The sequence below is a fragment of the Labrus mixtus genome, chromosome 5 (genome assembly GCF_963584025.1).
Source record: "Labrus mixtus chromosome 5, fLabMix1.1, whole genome shotgun sequence".
In the NCBI taxonomy this organism is placed as follows: Eukaryota; Metazoa; Chordata; class Actinopteri; order Labriformes; family Labridae; genus Labrus; species Labrus mixtus.
This window is the reverse complement of record NC_083616.1, coordinates 26,473,169-26,487,761: the sequence shown is the minus strand read 5'-3', so window position 1 is coordinate 26,487,761 and position 14,593 is coordinate 26,473,169. Positions and strand designations below refer to the sequence as shown.

Here is a 14,593-nt window from a genome sequence, read left to right as displayed (position 1 = left end):
CTGAGTGTTTTCTTATAGAAAGTTGTTGCCAGCCGCACTGGCTTTGAAAGATTAAAGCTCCTGTGATGAACTTCTAATTTGTGGTGATTCTGGCGCCCCCCTGTGGACAAAGTGGCACTGTGACTTTTGCTGTGGGAAATATGAAAAAAGATGATAGAGCAGCGTGTTTTAAATCACTTTGTGTGACACCTACCCCACAGCAGCAGGTACAACTATTGATATTTAAGGCACACTTTTTAAGATTTTGGTTGAAATTGTCTTTAGTTCCTGACAGAAATGAATAATGAATTTACTCAGGAATCTGTAGCAGTTGTGAGGCTGTAAAAAGTTTGACAAATGTCTGCCACGAGGTACCAATTTGATGAACCAATAACGCCTCCATGTCTCCCTGCTTGTTCTCTACCCCTCGGGTGCACTAGACCAAACTCAAGGCGCGTCACCGATGACGGAGTTTATACTGTGAGTTTACTTATCGCTGAATGAGACATGAGACGACGTAGTTTCTACACAAAGCAAGCGATGAGCTGAGGTCCGCTTCTGGAGCATCGGCGCTCGTGCATGTCTGTGAGGGGCGTGGCTTTTGAGGGAGCACAGAGGGGAGGGGGTGGGTGTAGACGGCGCACTGGGGGAATGCTACTTTCAAAACCATGATCATTTTTCGATTATTACCAACCCTTGCCTTTAACGCTGTATATGAATGATCAACCTTGCCAATCATGGTCTTGTTTGCCTTTGTAAGTCATAAAGTGGCATCAGTTTCAGTCTTATCATTACCAGCTAAAAACCCCACACTGGAGCTTTAAACCACTTTGCAACTCAAGAGAGAACGCAGAGTTCTGGTATAATTATTGTTATGTGAAAAGAGTGCTGATTGCCCCCGCTGGTTAATTCTAAAATGAGATTTTAGAATACATATATTTAACTACCCTAAGTGCCCTATTATCACTGTGACAACAGTCACACAAGGTACAATTAGCATTGCTCAAAAGAGTTGTTGAATTTGTTGGATTTGCTTTCCTATATATGAGTTTTTTTATTTATTTATTTGAGGGGTCGGGCAAAATGCTACTGACAGAGTTTCTGTTTGTCACATAACACTTTGAAGCAGCTGGAGCTACCAAACAGAAGGAGAGCTTGATCTTTGTTTTCAGACTGTTTACACGTCTGGAGGAATGCAAAGTAGTCTGACATCATAAGCAGTTTAAAAAAATATGCTGGAGCTTAAAGTTAAACCCTAAAACTGACAGAGAAAGGGAAGTTAGCTCCAAGCAACAAATGATAGCAAGATATAATATTTTTATAGGTAAGGTCGGTTTTTTTGTCTGAGCTTTAGTGCTGGCCTGAAGGCGAGAAAGAAGTTAAGAAATGCTGTGACATTGATAACACCCGACTCCTGTTGAAAGTTCCTCCCAGTACCTGTCTTCTTCTGTGCTAAATAGGTGTTGAAGGTGAGACGCAGAACAGAGGCCATGCACCAGAGACCTAGACGCAGGGCTCCAGAGGCCCGTTTACGGTTTAATGGACTGTGTTCTCCAATGGGAGAGTTAATTAAAACAATGCTTTGGTTGACCTCTCCCTGTTGTTTGTGATCACCTTTGTCTAAATCCAACCCCACAAAAATGCCACAGCTGTGTGAAGGAACTGAGAGTTACAATCGTTTGGTGGCTTGTTTATAATCGGGCCTTAAACTGTGACTTGTGAACGTGTCTCTTTTGGAGAGATGTCCTCTCTTTTACCTGCTTATCCACCAGGAAGTCTGCTGCACTGTTGTCCAAAGCTTTGTTTGTTAAAAAGGCGTTCCCTACAACAACAACAACAACACACACACACACTTTGATAGCCACACAGTCAGCTGCTTGCTTGCACACAGAGTTGGACTCGCAGAAGAATAATTGTGGACAAGCTGTAATACAAAACGCTGCATTAAGACTCATCATGAAAATAGAAGAGGGGCACACAGACAGCATCACACAGCTGCGATGGACTGTGCTGAATCAAAGCTCTTGAGAATGAAGTATCCTTTTGAGTTGATAACGATGGTTAGAATCCAGATGAGAAGATGGACTTTGATCTTTGAATGTGTTAATGTCTACACTATGCAGACATTTGTATGCTTGGTTTTATTTTATTTGTCTCTTTGTGTAGGAGTGTGCTATCACCTCACACTGTTGGCTTTATATCATCATAACAGACTTATCACTGAAGTAAGCGCAGTTACAATGGAGTCATTAGTGGGGGGGGGGGGGTTATGTTGAGCAGCTATGAGCTGTGAACGATGCAGGTCTTGTTCTTCTGCCTTCTTTAATATTCAGGTCTCATTCCGGCTGGGGGCTCAGTGGTAGAGTCGTCTCTTGATAGTTAAGAACCTGCAGCTAAATATCTGATGTGTCCCCGACAAGACACTTAACCCCAAGTTGCTCCCGCTGCTTCGTCCGCTGCGTGTGAATGTGCATGAATGGATTAGTTACTTCTGATGGTCACCACCTCTGCTATCAGTGTGTGGATGGGTAGGTGTGAGGTGTAAAAGCACTTTTGAGTAGACAGAAGACTAGAAAAGCGCTAAACAAGCTCAAGTCCATCCACAGTAGAAGATTTTCTCTCCATCAGACTGGAGTGGGGGTCTCATTAGGAACGATATAATGTAATAAGTCACATTGTCATTTTTACAACATATCCAAGACGGCGAAGGAAGCAACAGAGATGGCGAGACTATTGCCTGCATAACAATGCTATGTGTAATTGGACGCACTCACAGCGTCAATGAGAGAGTAAAAAAAATAAACCAGAAAGCGAAGACGCAGCCTCATTACGTGCACTAAGATCACACCGGTCACAGCTCAGGATATAAATGTCATCACCCCTGCCCACTCCCTCGTGGTGAAATCTGTTGTGATCACGCATCGGTTCTCATGACTTCTTGCAGAAATCTAACTAGAGGGCTGCCAGGAAAAAGTTTGGATGAAGTTGTTTGCATTCACACAAACAAAGTTGACCCTGAAAACTTCTGGAATTTTTTTCAGAAGTTCTGTGCATGCAAAGAGGTAATAGTGGTATTTATTAATCATAAGGAACTGTAGAAACATAACTCAGTGTTTCACCTCTACTACTAGTATTATGCACTAAGATCTTCATGTTCACTCAATAGTTTGTGCAGGTCGAGTTGCAGCCGTTGATATTACTGTTAAGTACCACACATCACATCCTCCATCAATAACAACCGAAGGCCAGCTTGAGAGCCCACTGTTTGACTGTGGAGCTCAGTGGGATGCAGTGAAGACCGGTCAATGATAAAGTTTTCAGACTGACTCATACTTAAATCATATCTTTTTATGTTCTCCCTTCCCTCTTCTTCTCCCTCAGGGAGCCCAGCCGTCCAACCAGCCTGCTGCCCAATGACTGGAGCTTCGGGCCGGCATTGGGGAGGGAGGATGAGCCTCTTACTCCGGGGCTGGAGACCCTTCCGCTTCGACTGATGCAGCAGGACTGTACAGCTGTCAAGACCCTTCTTTTAAGGCTTAGACGGACACTGCAAGAGGTGGGACATGCACATGCACAAAGCATACAGGACTCTTCTTAACATAGTTTGAACTCAGATTGAGATATTGATGATGTAAACGACACACCAGACACTGCTCTATTAAACAGCCTCTTGTGTGTATAACTGTCTTAAAGCACAGGAATAAGACCTTTCCTTCATATAATAAATGCATCAAGTTATAAAAGCCTCAAATAGTTTAAAACCAGAAGGGGTGAAGGGTTAGCAAAAAAAATATGATGCAATTGGCATTTCGAGCCAAAACAGTTCAGTGTGCTCCACGGACACACTCCTTCTCTCCCTGTTTTAATCAGCTGTATCCCAGCTCTGCAAAATCAACTCAAAGTGGATGCTTTTCTGCCTTTAAAAGGTCTCTGTAATCACTTTGCTTTGTTAATTTAATCAGATTCTACATTTGGAAGAGGAAACTGGGAGGCTTATTTTAGCCGTTGCAATCATACTCTTACTCTTACACTCACACTATACACATTAATCCTCCTGTTTCGGGGTATCACTCTGAGCTTTAAAATGCTTTAGTCTGCTTAAAGCTAAGGTTCTACCTCAGGCTATGATGCCATCTCAGTGTGAAAAACCAGTGAAATTATATCCACACCATTATAGAAGTGATTAGCTGTAATGGGCACTTAGTAAAGCACTGACACGATGCAATAGCTGCACAAGGATTAACCGTAAAAACCAGGGAACCATATTGACGGCCAAGCAGTGCAGACAAGCAGACTTTTCTTTCAAACTGTGGGACTAGGAACATTATAACATTGTAGCTTTAATACTTTTTACTTCTACATTTGATCATGTATTATTGACCCTTCTGCAGAACATGGAATTGTTGTAAATATGATTTATATGCTTTATTTGGGGTAATTTGGAATTTGCAGAGAGCTTGACTTGGGGCAACTTCTCAGTCAGGATGATAAATTATACAATCAACTGCTGAATATAAAATTCCAGGTTTAGATAGAGTACAGTCCACAGCAGGGCTGAATGATAATCACCCTATTTTAGAAAACAGCTGAGGCCTAAACAATCGCTCATGTTTGTCAAATTTGTGTCAGCACAGCTGCAATAGAAATTGACGTTTTTAGTGAGCTTTCAACATTCTTTTGTGCACGCTTCATCTTGGATAGAAAGTTCTTCTATTTTCTCTTCAATCATTTGTTACTGTATCTGAAAGTTTGGGATTCATTAACATACCAGAGAGAGTTAGTAGTGGTGCCATAAAGTCTGGTAGTTGAGCTGAGAGAACATCATTAGTTATGTCTGGCTGCTCACGGCCAAGGAAGGCTCACACTCACACATACATGTACACAGAACGACGTGTAAAAGGGTGCGCAGACCTTTCCTAACACCCCTCCATTAGTACCTCTAAACTAAGATCAAAGCTAGCTGTGAATCACAGTACACAGACGCATATGCACACTGCACAGAAATCCCCGTTTCCTTATTGTTCATATTTCTACATTTTTCTTCCCGGGAGGCTGTGAGTGAGATAAACTAAAGTAGTGATGGAGAGACTCAAATGAGTGCAAGGGAGAAGGAGAACACAGCAGCACCACATGAATATGAAAGAGGAGATACTTTGCCCTCTTTGCTTGCTCTGTTTTGTCATTAACTTGCAAATTTTGTTACCTTACATCAATGAATGTAATCCATTCTGCAGCGAGGGAGAGGGGGACGACTTGTGGTGTGTGTGTGTGTGTTGCATATTATTTACTTGACCTTCTGGCTTTGAGCTCCAATCCCATATTTTTCTTTTCCTAACACGTATTCACAAACTCTCCTCTCATTTTCTTCTCTTCTCCTCCACAAGTCAAGGCAGGTCAGCCTTATATGTCAGACATAACACAGCACAGTTCCTTTCCATTCGTCATCCCTGATCTGAAAAGACTGGGAGATGCTTTCGAGGAGGCGAAAATTACCATAAATGACTCATGCAGTGTAATCCAACAATTTGAAGCCAGGCTCTTTGGTCCAGGATCCAATATTTATCTCATTTTCTCCTTGATTTCCTGCACGTGTTCTGCTCTGTGCCAACAGTTGCAACTGTAGCAAATGCAAACGGCTTTCAAAGAATATCTCTAATATTATTTGTGTAGAAGCAGGCTGGAGTCAACATTAAAGGCAAAAACAAACAAACAAACAAACGTAATGCAGGACTTTGAATGATGACTAAGGAGGGATATTGTCTCGGGTGAAATCTTTAGATCTCCAAACAATATGATGCCACGCAATAATCAGTCAGAGATCCTGCAGAAGAGTTTGTACAAACATGGTTGAGAAAGAGATATCGAACATTTCACATTAAACAGATTATAACAGTGGATTATTTAACTATACTATGGCATGTACTTTTTAGTGCTGATGCGGAGACGGGGGAGAATAGCTGTTAAATGCACATGTTAAAAATACATATGCTGAGGTCAGGTATGATAGCTAGCCTTATGAATAAAGACATGTCATTATGCTAGACTAAAACATTATATTTCTCAGTACATGTATAAGGGTAAGATGGGGGGATTGTCACTGTAGCTTTGGGTTAAGTTGTGCACTATGCATCTGTTGTCCTCAGTATAAATCTTTCTCCCTTTTATCCATCATCGCGCTCTCCTGTGTGTAAAAATGCAGTGTACATTATCAAGAAACAAACAAGCTTTCCCTTCTCAAAGCATTAAAAGAAACTTCTCTCATAACTCAAGACATGCATGACCAACAGACCCGATAGTAGATCTTACCTAACAATTTCCTGTGTTTATGGTGCATCACATTTGTCAAATTTAGCGTTTTAAGCCAGTGGCACAGGACCCATCCATCTTTGATTTATTTGTGTTTCAGCAGATTGTCCTGTTAGTGGCACGAGATAACATTTCTTAAATGCCACTGTTCACACTGCATTACAGTTGACAAACACAATGATCCCCATTTATCAACGTCAGCCATGAGTTCTTGTAAATCGTTACTGCTGTTGCGGTTCGAGAAAACTAAGAGGAGGACCCAGATGCAGAATTAACAAAAACTATTTATTCTTTAAACAAAAAAAAAGGCAAACAAAAACTTACTTCAAAAGAATCCAACAAGAGAAGGAGCCATGGGTAAACTGACATACAACATACGACATACGCACCGACAAATGACAATGAACTGACACAGAGGGGAAGAAACACAGAGACTAAATAGACACAAGTGAGACTAACAAGACACAGGTGAGGGCAAACAACATGGAGGGAAACACACAGAGGCAGGAATACAATACAAGAAACACTGAGGACAACTACAAAACTAAATCATGAAACACTAAAGACACACAGAACTCAAGAATCTAACAAAACACACTAGAACATAAAGAAACACTAAACACAGAAATACAAAACTAAATAAGACCAAATTATGACAACTGCTCCCTTTTGTAACATTCAGTAAACTCACAGTCTATGTGGCCAGGGTTGTGCAGTGTTCATTAGGGATGAGAAAAATATCCATACGGCTTTATATTGTTGTCCTGACTCATGTCAAACAATCATTGAATCACTGCTGCAAAATATCCTATTTCGATTTTTTTTTTAAAAACACCCTCAAAAGATTTCCCTGAAAATGTAATTCACTATACGTCATTACATTATGTCTACTCATGGTGGCGCTATTGACATGAATGAGGTGTGTAGAAGTTAATTAATAATTAGCCAAAGAAGAAGTTGACAGCGGGATGACAGAAGAGGAAACACAGCAAGATAATGTTGGAGAGCTGTGAAAAGAAGTTACAGGATGAAACTGACATCATGTTGCTGCGAATGCGACATATCAATCTTATTATTGTATTTCTAAATATCAAATACCGTGAACTGATTATCACGGGTCACATATCAGTGTTTCCCCTAGGTTGGAGTTGTAGCAGCCGAGGTGAAGTGGAACAATGATTTAGTTGCATGCAATTTAAAAAAATATATATTTTCTTCAAAATAATAATTAACATTTATAAGACAAAATAATCAACCAACAACCGCCCTATTGTCATAACCTGGCTCACGGGTAATGGCAAAAAAAAATGGGAGGAGTCAGAAATGTACCAAAGCAAATGAATAATTTATTTCCAAACGATGGTCACATTTGATTCCGTTGCGCAAATTCATATAATGTCAGTTTGTAAGGAGATAAGCTGGAGCCAAGCAGCGGTGCACCTCCGCTGCTAGATGCATGTAGGGGAAACACTGCATATGGTATCGTATCCCATGGTGCATTACCCTGTGACATCCACCCCCACACTGCCACTTGGTAAAATAGTGCTAACATCAGTTGACGTTTGGGTGCATTCCTTCAGCTAACTTTTTGTGTATGCATTCCTATAAAGCTTTAACAAAACACACACACACCAAAAGAAGAAGAAGAAGAAGAAGAAGAAAAATGTCCAGTCCAGAAAAGGTTGATATTTCAGATCTGATGTATCGGTACTCATCCTGTGTTTTCCAAAGAACTCTCTAAATTGCTTGACAGTTTGTGTTTAACGATGCTGCCTTCCGATAAAAAGCCAAATGTCAATGAGAGAGAGAGAGAGAGTGGGCAGAGAATGCACCTTGAGTTATTTGAAGGTTTTCAGTCGTTGATTTAACTGAAGTGTAAATGTGATTAAGGGGGTGTATCAAACGACAAAACCTGCTTTCCTTTCCTTGGCCATTCATCATCTTTAGACATTTAGCTTCTGGGTAGTGCAAGTCATTAAATCCAGAGCTCCCAGGCAGCTTTTCTCCATTCTTAAATCTGAAAGGCTTTTTACTGAAGCACATCTAATTGTGGGGACAGTTGTGTGTAAAGGCCTGCGGGACAGAGGTGACCTTAAAGAGAGTGTGTATGTGTGAGAGCAACAAGAGGGTTGTGTTGGTGTCACCGAGTGTGCGCCTGTCTCTCTACATAGGGAAAGGCATTGATCATAGATGACACATTTAGGGCCTGACGCCATAGCACACCTATAATTCTGATAGGGAGCTATGCTTCTTTAAAAGGTCAGCCAAACCAATAAACCATCAAGTTTGTGCTGTGCAAAGATTTGGGCTCTCGCATGTCTGAAAGCTGCCTTCAAAACCTTGAAGGCAGGCCAAAAATAAGAACAAACAATCAATACTTTAGCCTAAAAAGTCCCCTTTTTTTGGGCATTTTGATTGTAAGTACCTCGTCTTACTCAAACATAGAGAGCCTGGCTTGAATATAAATCATCGAGACAGCAGCAGATGGCAAGAAATAGACCTAATCAGAGAACTGTGTGGAACCTGTGGTTGTTTCATACTCACTTTACCTCTCCCTGTTCCTTGTCGTGTCTTCATCATGTATCCTACATGTGTGATAACCTCCTTATGCGCTGCCATGCTAGTGCAATGTGACATTACATAAATATCACCAACCCTATCTGAGCCAGGATTACACCACTTTCCCATCTGTCCTCACCTTTCACCCTCAAAGACGACACTTAGAACCAGCATCTGCTTTTTGTAGTGTGCGTGTGTGTGTGTGTTTGTTTGTATTAGTCAGCAGGGACACATGCAATTGCACCATTTTTTTTACACGACTTAATGCACTGTATGCAGCTGCAGAGTACATGCGTGTGTGTGTGTGTGTGTGTTTTGGAACAGTAGCTAGTTGCCTCTGTTCTCGTCCTACTAGACACCTGTGAGCAGAGCCAAAATGTGTCTGTTCACAGCTGGCCTCTGAGAACTCAGGGATTATGTAAGAAACAACCCAACCACATAGAAATTACAACACAGAGCTGTTCATAAGTGATCTGAAAAGAAATCTAGAATTTTTGCCCAAGAATGAAATAAAAAAACTTGTAGATGCAAGCTGACTAATCGCTCATTAGTCATTACTGACATATGAGCAGGTTCAATCATGCCAATGTTTCCTTTATATTTATGTCTTTACAGAGCACAGAGACGAGTCCTGCCAGCAGCCTCCAGTCTCTACCCATCAGCCCTTGCAGTGAAAAGTCCCTTCCATTTAAGGTAACCAAAAGCAGCCTGTTTATAGTTGAATTATACTTTTGCACTTTGCTGTTTTTTTTTGAGTGGGGGAGCATAAAAGTTCAGTAGAAGAAGAAGAAGAAGGATGAATATGAGGTTTTGGTTTACTTGCTTTGACCATATTTCTACCAAGTAGGATTGCCGTCTGTCCAGAAATTTGCTCTGCTGACGATGAATGACCAGCGACAATGAGTTGTGACCAGACGTCATAACTACTAGAACAAAGACTATATGACGAGTCATATCTTGCTCTTGGACTCACCTGTACAACAGTGGGTCATGAGGAGAGACCACAGTGTGTATTAGCTACTGACAGCCGAACATGTTAGGACACCACTTGGAGACATCGCATCCTGCACTATAAAAACAGAAGCCCGGTGATTTCTTCACTGAAATCAATGCAGCACTGAAAGTATAAATCTTACAAGGGTTTTAATTTTCAAGTACTTGTTCATCTTCAGAGGATCATCTTTAAAAAATCTGTTCAAAGCACTGACTATTGAAACATCTTAAAAATGTGTTTCATGTTGTAGTAACACTTTAAACTGCTTCCTCTTGTACAAGTGGCTTGTTAGTCTTAACAGGTTGTTGTCGCACCAGAGTTTCTATTTCAGATAAATGATTTTATTTATATATGTATATATATATATATATATATAGCGGCTGTGGATCAGTGGGAGAGTCGGCTGTCTCTCAACGGGAAGTGTTGGAGGTTCAATCCCAAGCTCCTGCAGCCACATGTTCGCTGTCTCCTTAGGCAAGACACTTAACCCACAAAGTAACTTCCGCTGCTTCTGTGGGCTATACTGTGAGCTGGGTATGAATGAGCTAATACTGATGGTCACTTTACATAGCAACCTCTGCCATCAGTGTGTGGATGTGTAGGTGTGACATGCGGTGTAAAAACACTTTGAGTAGTCAGAAGACTAGAAAAGCTCAAGTCCATTTACCATTTCCATTTTTTTTTTTTTTTTAGCAAAGAGCTTGACTGACAGTATATTCAGTGTATATCCAAAATGTATTGTTATGTTGATGTGCATGTTGAGGGGTGGGTGGGCTTGAAAATCATCTGCCAAAGCGGGGCCCGGCTGAAGAAGCTTGGTAACCACTGACTTATATCCTCTCACATGAAAGTATTTCCAATCAACTATGAAAGTGGCTACAAAAACATGAACACTTGTAATTTGGAAAACCTTCTGCATCTCCCTCTGCTATACCCTGTCATTTGGCTGAGCCCTTCTCAGCAAATGACGCACTACACTTTCATGCCCACCTGTCACTGTATTTTCCGTTCATCTAGTTATGTCAGACTTAGAGGAAGGAAGCACTAACAGATGATCAATATGCCTCCCTGAAAGGTTAAAAAGTAGCTACAGGTGTGTGCTGCACTGCCAATGTGTTCTCAGCACTACTGAGGTGAGCAGAGAGAGAGAGAGAGCGAGTGAGAGAGAGAGAGTGCTGCCGACATGTTACATAAAAGCTGGATGATGCCAGTTTGTAAAGAGTGACTGTGATTGGCTACTTATGTGATAGCTAACCCTGATTGATTGTGTACATGTCAGGAGCGGGAGCTCACCAACACACATCAGACACTTTTATTTCAAGGAGCAATTCAATTAAATATTTTTTGTGACATGAACAAAGTCCGACATTTTGGTCGGCTGCAATTTGAGCAGTTTCACGCTCTGATTTTCCCACATAGCAGTTTTCATAAGATCGGAAAAAAAAACAACCCACTTCATTGGGCTTTTTCTTTTCGTAGTTGTGTTTTACATGTTTAGACAAAATCTGTGGTCTTGAGACTTCTGTGATATTAAACTGAAGATGCACCAGACTGTCTCGGTCTCCCTGCCATCTGAGGCGCCATATTTGTCCTTTTTCTTCTGTACTTTCTGTTGAATTGCTCAGAAACACAGCGCACTCTCTCTCTCTCTCTCTCTCTCTCTCTCTCTCTCTCTCTCTCTTTTTCTCAAAGATGAACAGATACATAGTTTTCTACTCAGCTTTAAAAAAAAAAAGAAGCAAAACACAGTGTATGGCATCATAAAGTACGTTTGAGGAGATCTTTTGTGTCCTTTTAGCTTCAAATCAAACTACCCGCTGGGCAACATGTCCTCTCACTCGTTCTTAACTACACTGAGCCAACTTGTTCAATTAAAAGGAACACAACAATCTGTCTGCGGTCAAAAATATGAAATTGAATTTTCCTTTGATCGGTGTGTCACGCTTTTCAGAACAGTTAAAAGCCTCTTTTTTCTCACCAGCTTATAATGAACCGCAGAGATCAAATAGAGAGAAAGAGAGCAAGAGGGGGACATGCGGAGGAAAAATAAGAAAAAACAAGTACAAATAATGATTACAATATTAGAGAAATTCTTTTTTAATAAAAAGTGAGAGGAGGAAAGGGCTGTGCTTGTTTTGTCTGACCTGTTGACCATCATCAGAGATGTGCTAGCTAGACTATTTTTGATTATCTCTGCAGGAATGTGTGTGTGTGTGTGTGTGTGTGTGTGTGTGTGTGTCTGTGTGTGTGTCTGTGTGTGTGTCTGTGTGTGTGTGTGTGTGTGTGTGTGTGTGTGTGTGTGTGTGTGTGTGTGTGTGTGTGTGTCTGTGTGTGTGTCTGTGTGTCTGTGTGGGTTAACATTTGCAGGGTTAAGATTTTCTCCAGGATTTTTAGTCGGGTGGCAGCAGAGTTGTTAGACTGTTAGTGGAGAGAGGAGCACTGCTTACAAAACTCACATTTCTGTACTTTCTAATGACTGTGGTGGCGATTCATTGAACACAAGCACAAACTTAGACCCGAGACTCTGACACAGCGCCAACAAATATTGAGCATGATGGGTTACTGCTGCAGTAAGTGAGTGTGTGACTACAGGCACAGATAGAGCTGTTTGTTGTCTGTTTGTATACTTAAGTTTGTGTGTGTATTTAGTTGTGTTAGTGTATTAAAGAGGGCCTGTGTTTGCCCTCTTTATTGACCTACATGGAGCATCGGTGGCAGCTGGAAGATAAGGAAAAACCAAAAAATGTAGGGTGGGACGCAGCGTGAAGAGAGCAGCTCTGGCTCCAACTCCCTCAGGAAGGAGGGCTCTGATGGACAGACGGGGAAGGTGGACAACTGGAAAGTTGGATCAGGAAAGGTTAGGGGTGGGGGGGAATGAGGGCAAATATCTAATCTAGCAGTCAATACCACAAATACGATGACTTGACCTGCAACCATGAGTAATTAAACCAATAGCAAATTACAAATATGCAATAATCCAGTCAAATAGATTGAGCTAAAGTTATCAGTTATACTGATTTGAAATGAGCACATAAGTTCTTTCTTGACTTTGGGAACACAAGTAGGATGTGAAATAATGATATGCACTAAAAGACGGCTTCACTCTCTCAAAGTGAAGATTGGAAAATGTTTCACAAGCTTTTCTGTGAAACTTTTGAGTTGGAGTGAAAGAAAATGTGAGATTTGAATTTCTTCCACTCGGTGTTAAATATTAAGAGAGCACCAGATTTCTAAAATATTCTAGGATGCCAAACTTTTATTGAAGAACAGGCACCAGCTGGCATCCAAGTGTTAAGAAAATCTGGACAAAGTATTTGTCTCAAAACCATTTTTGGAAAGGAAAGAAAGGAACACGTAAGCTTTTATTTCCACAGTTGCCCATTGTAAGAATCTCACTTTTTTTTTCATTTTTTTTTTTCAGTTTGCGTACTGTAGTTTTTGTTTCCCGATCAGAAATGAAGTAGTCAACTTGAATATCCTGAACCTCTTCTTACCCATTCAGGAGGGAGTGGCGGAGGCATTGAGAGTGTTATGAAGAGCAGGGAGAGAGCAGCAAGAGGTGGAGAGATTGAGGTTAGGCAGGAGATGGGAACAGGTAGAGGAATAAGAGAATTGTTTGTGTGTACATATATATATATAGAGGGAGAAGGAATGAGTGGGAAGGTGGGAGGCAAAGGCTAACCTTTAGACAGCTGCAGGCACAGAAAGGAAACAACATACAGATGGAGAAGGCATATTGCATGAGAGGGCTGCATATGAGGAAATAGTTGCACGGCTGAGAATAGGATATTGTTCTACTTGACTACAAGATAGATTGAGGAGTAAGTGGGGAAAGGCTTCAGGGGGGAAATGAGAGCTGTAGTTGGGGTTGTATACAAAAGGAATAGATTCAGATCCATGATATTATGCTGGAATCAATGAAAACAAGAGTGAAGGATATGATGGAGGTTAGGGAAGAAAAAAAAACAGGGAAGAGTTGTGGGAGGAGAAAAAAAAAAGGAAGGGTTTGAGGGAGGGGCCAGGAGAAGAGAATTTGTCCTGAAACTCCAGAAAACGACTCTGCGGGTGCAAAAATAAGCTACGGTAGCCACCTGAGAGGCTGCAGTGTCACAGTGCGCCCTAGTTTAATTTAGACCCAATACATGTGACATGATTTTACCAGATTCTGTCCCACTTTGTGTGTGCTGCTGTGTTTCAGAAGACTGAAGTGATATCTCACTGTAGAGTTGTTGCCAGAGGTGTTGTCAGAGCACCAATGTGTTTTAAAAAAAACAAAAAAAAAACGTCCAGGACAGCAACTTTTGTCCTCAATTAAGTGATGTTTGTGCACGTTCACCTTTGTTTCAGCACCCATGAGGAACTTCTTTTTATAGTGAAACATTTGTCATTGTGTCAGCTGCTGCGTAATTAGAAATTAATAATGTATAATGATAATGACTGCTAATTTATAATTTTAAGGCTGTCCTCAGCACCAAGGCCACAGTTTAAGAGGGTTAAAAAAAAAGATGCAAGGAAACGTTTAGATTCACTCGTACTAGACAAATACCCACATAAAAAGCAGGAGCAAAAAACGGTCAGTCTCCTCTGTCTATCTCTCTCTCCATCCTCGTCTCTCTCTTTTTTTTTTTTTTTGCTTTACTGTATAACTCCAGATAACTTTTGCCCCCTTGTCCGAGCTTCACAGCAGAAGCCGGGTGTCCAGTTTCACACAGAAACTGTCATCCACTGAAGTGCGTTAATGTGTGAAAGACAAGA

The 14,593-nt window shown here is 41.1% G+C and overlaps 2 protein-coding genes across 4 annotated transcripts in view; both read left to right on the top strand.

Moving 5' to 3' along the window:
- Window positions 1-14,593, top strand: part of pggt1b (protein geranylgeranyltransferase type I, beta subunit) — a 265,152-nt gene that overhangs the window by 108,166 nt on the left and 142,393 nt on the right. The gene's annotated exons all lie outside the window — the stretch shown is intronic.
- ccser1 (coiled-coil serine-rich protein 1) overlaps window positions 1-14,593 on the top strand; it is a 131,411-nt gene that overhangs the window by 39,573 nt on the left and 77,245 nt on the right. For all 3 annotated transcript variants that reach the window (XM_061038835.1, XM_061038834.1, XM_061038836.1), the window contains exons 7-8: window positions 3,361-3,535; window positions 9,460-9,537. In XM_061038835.1, coding sequence (XP_060894818.1) covers window positions 3,361-3,535; window positions 9,460-9,537 — 253 coding nt within the window. The remainder of the gene's footprint in view (window positions 1-3,360; window positions 3,536-9,459; window positions 9,538-14,593) is intronic.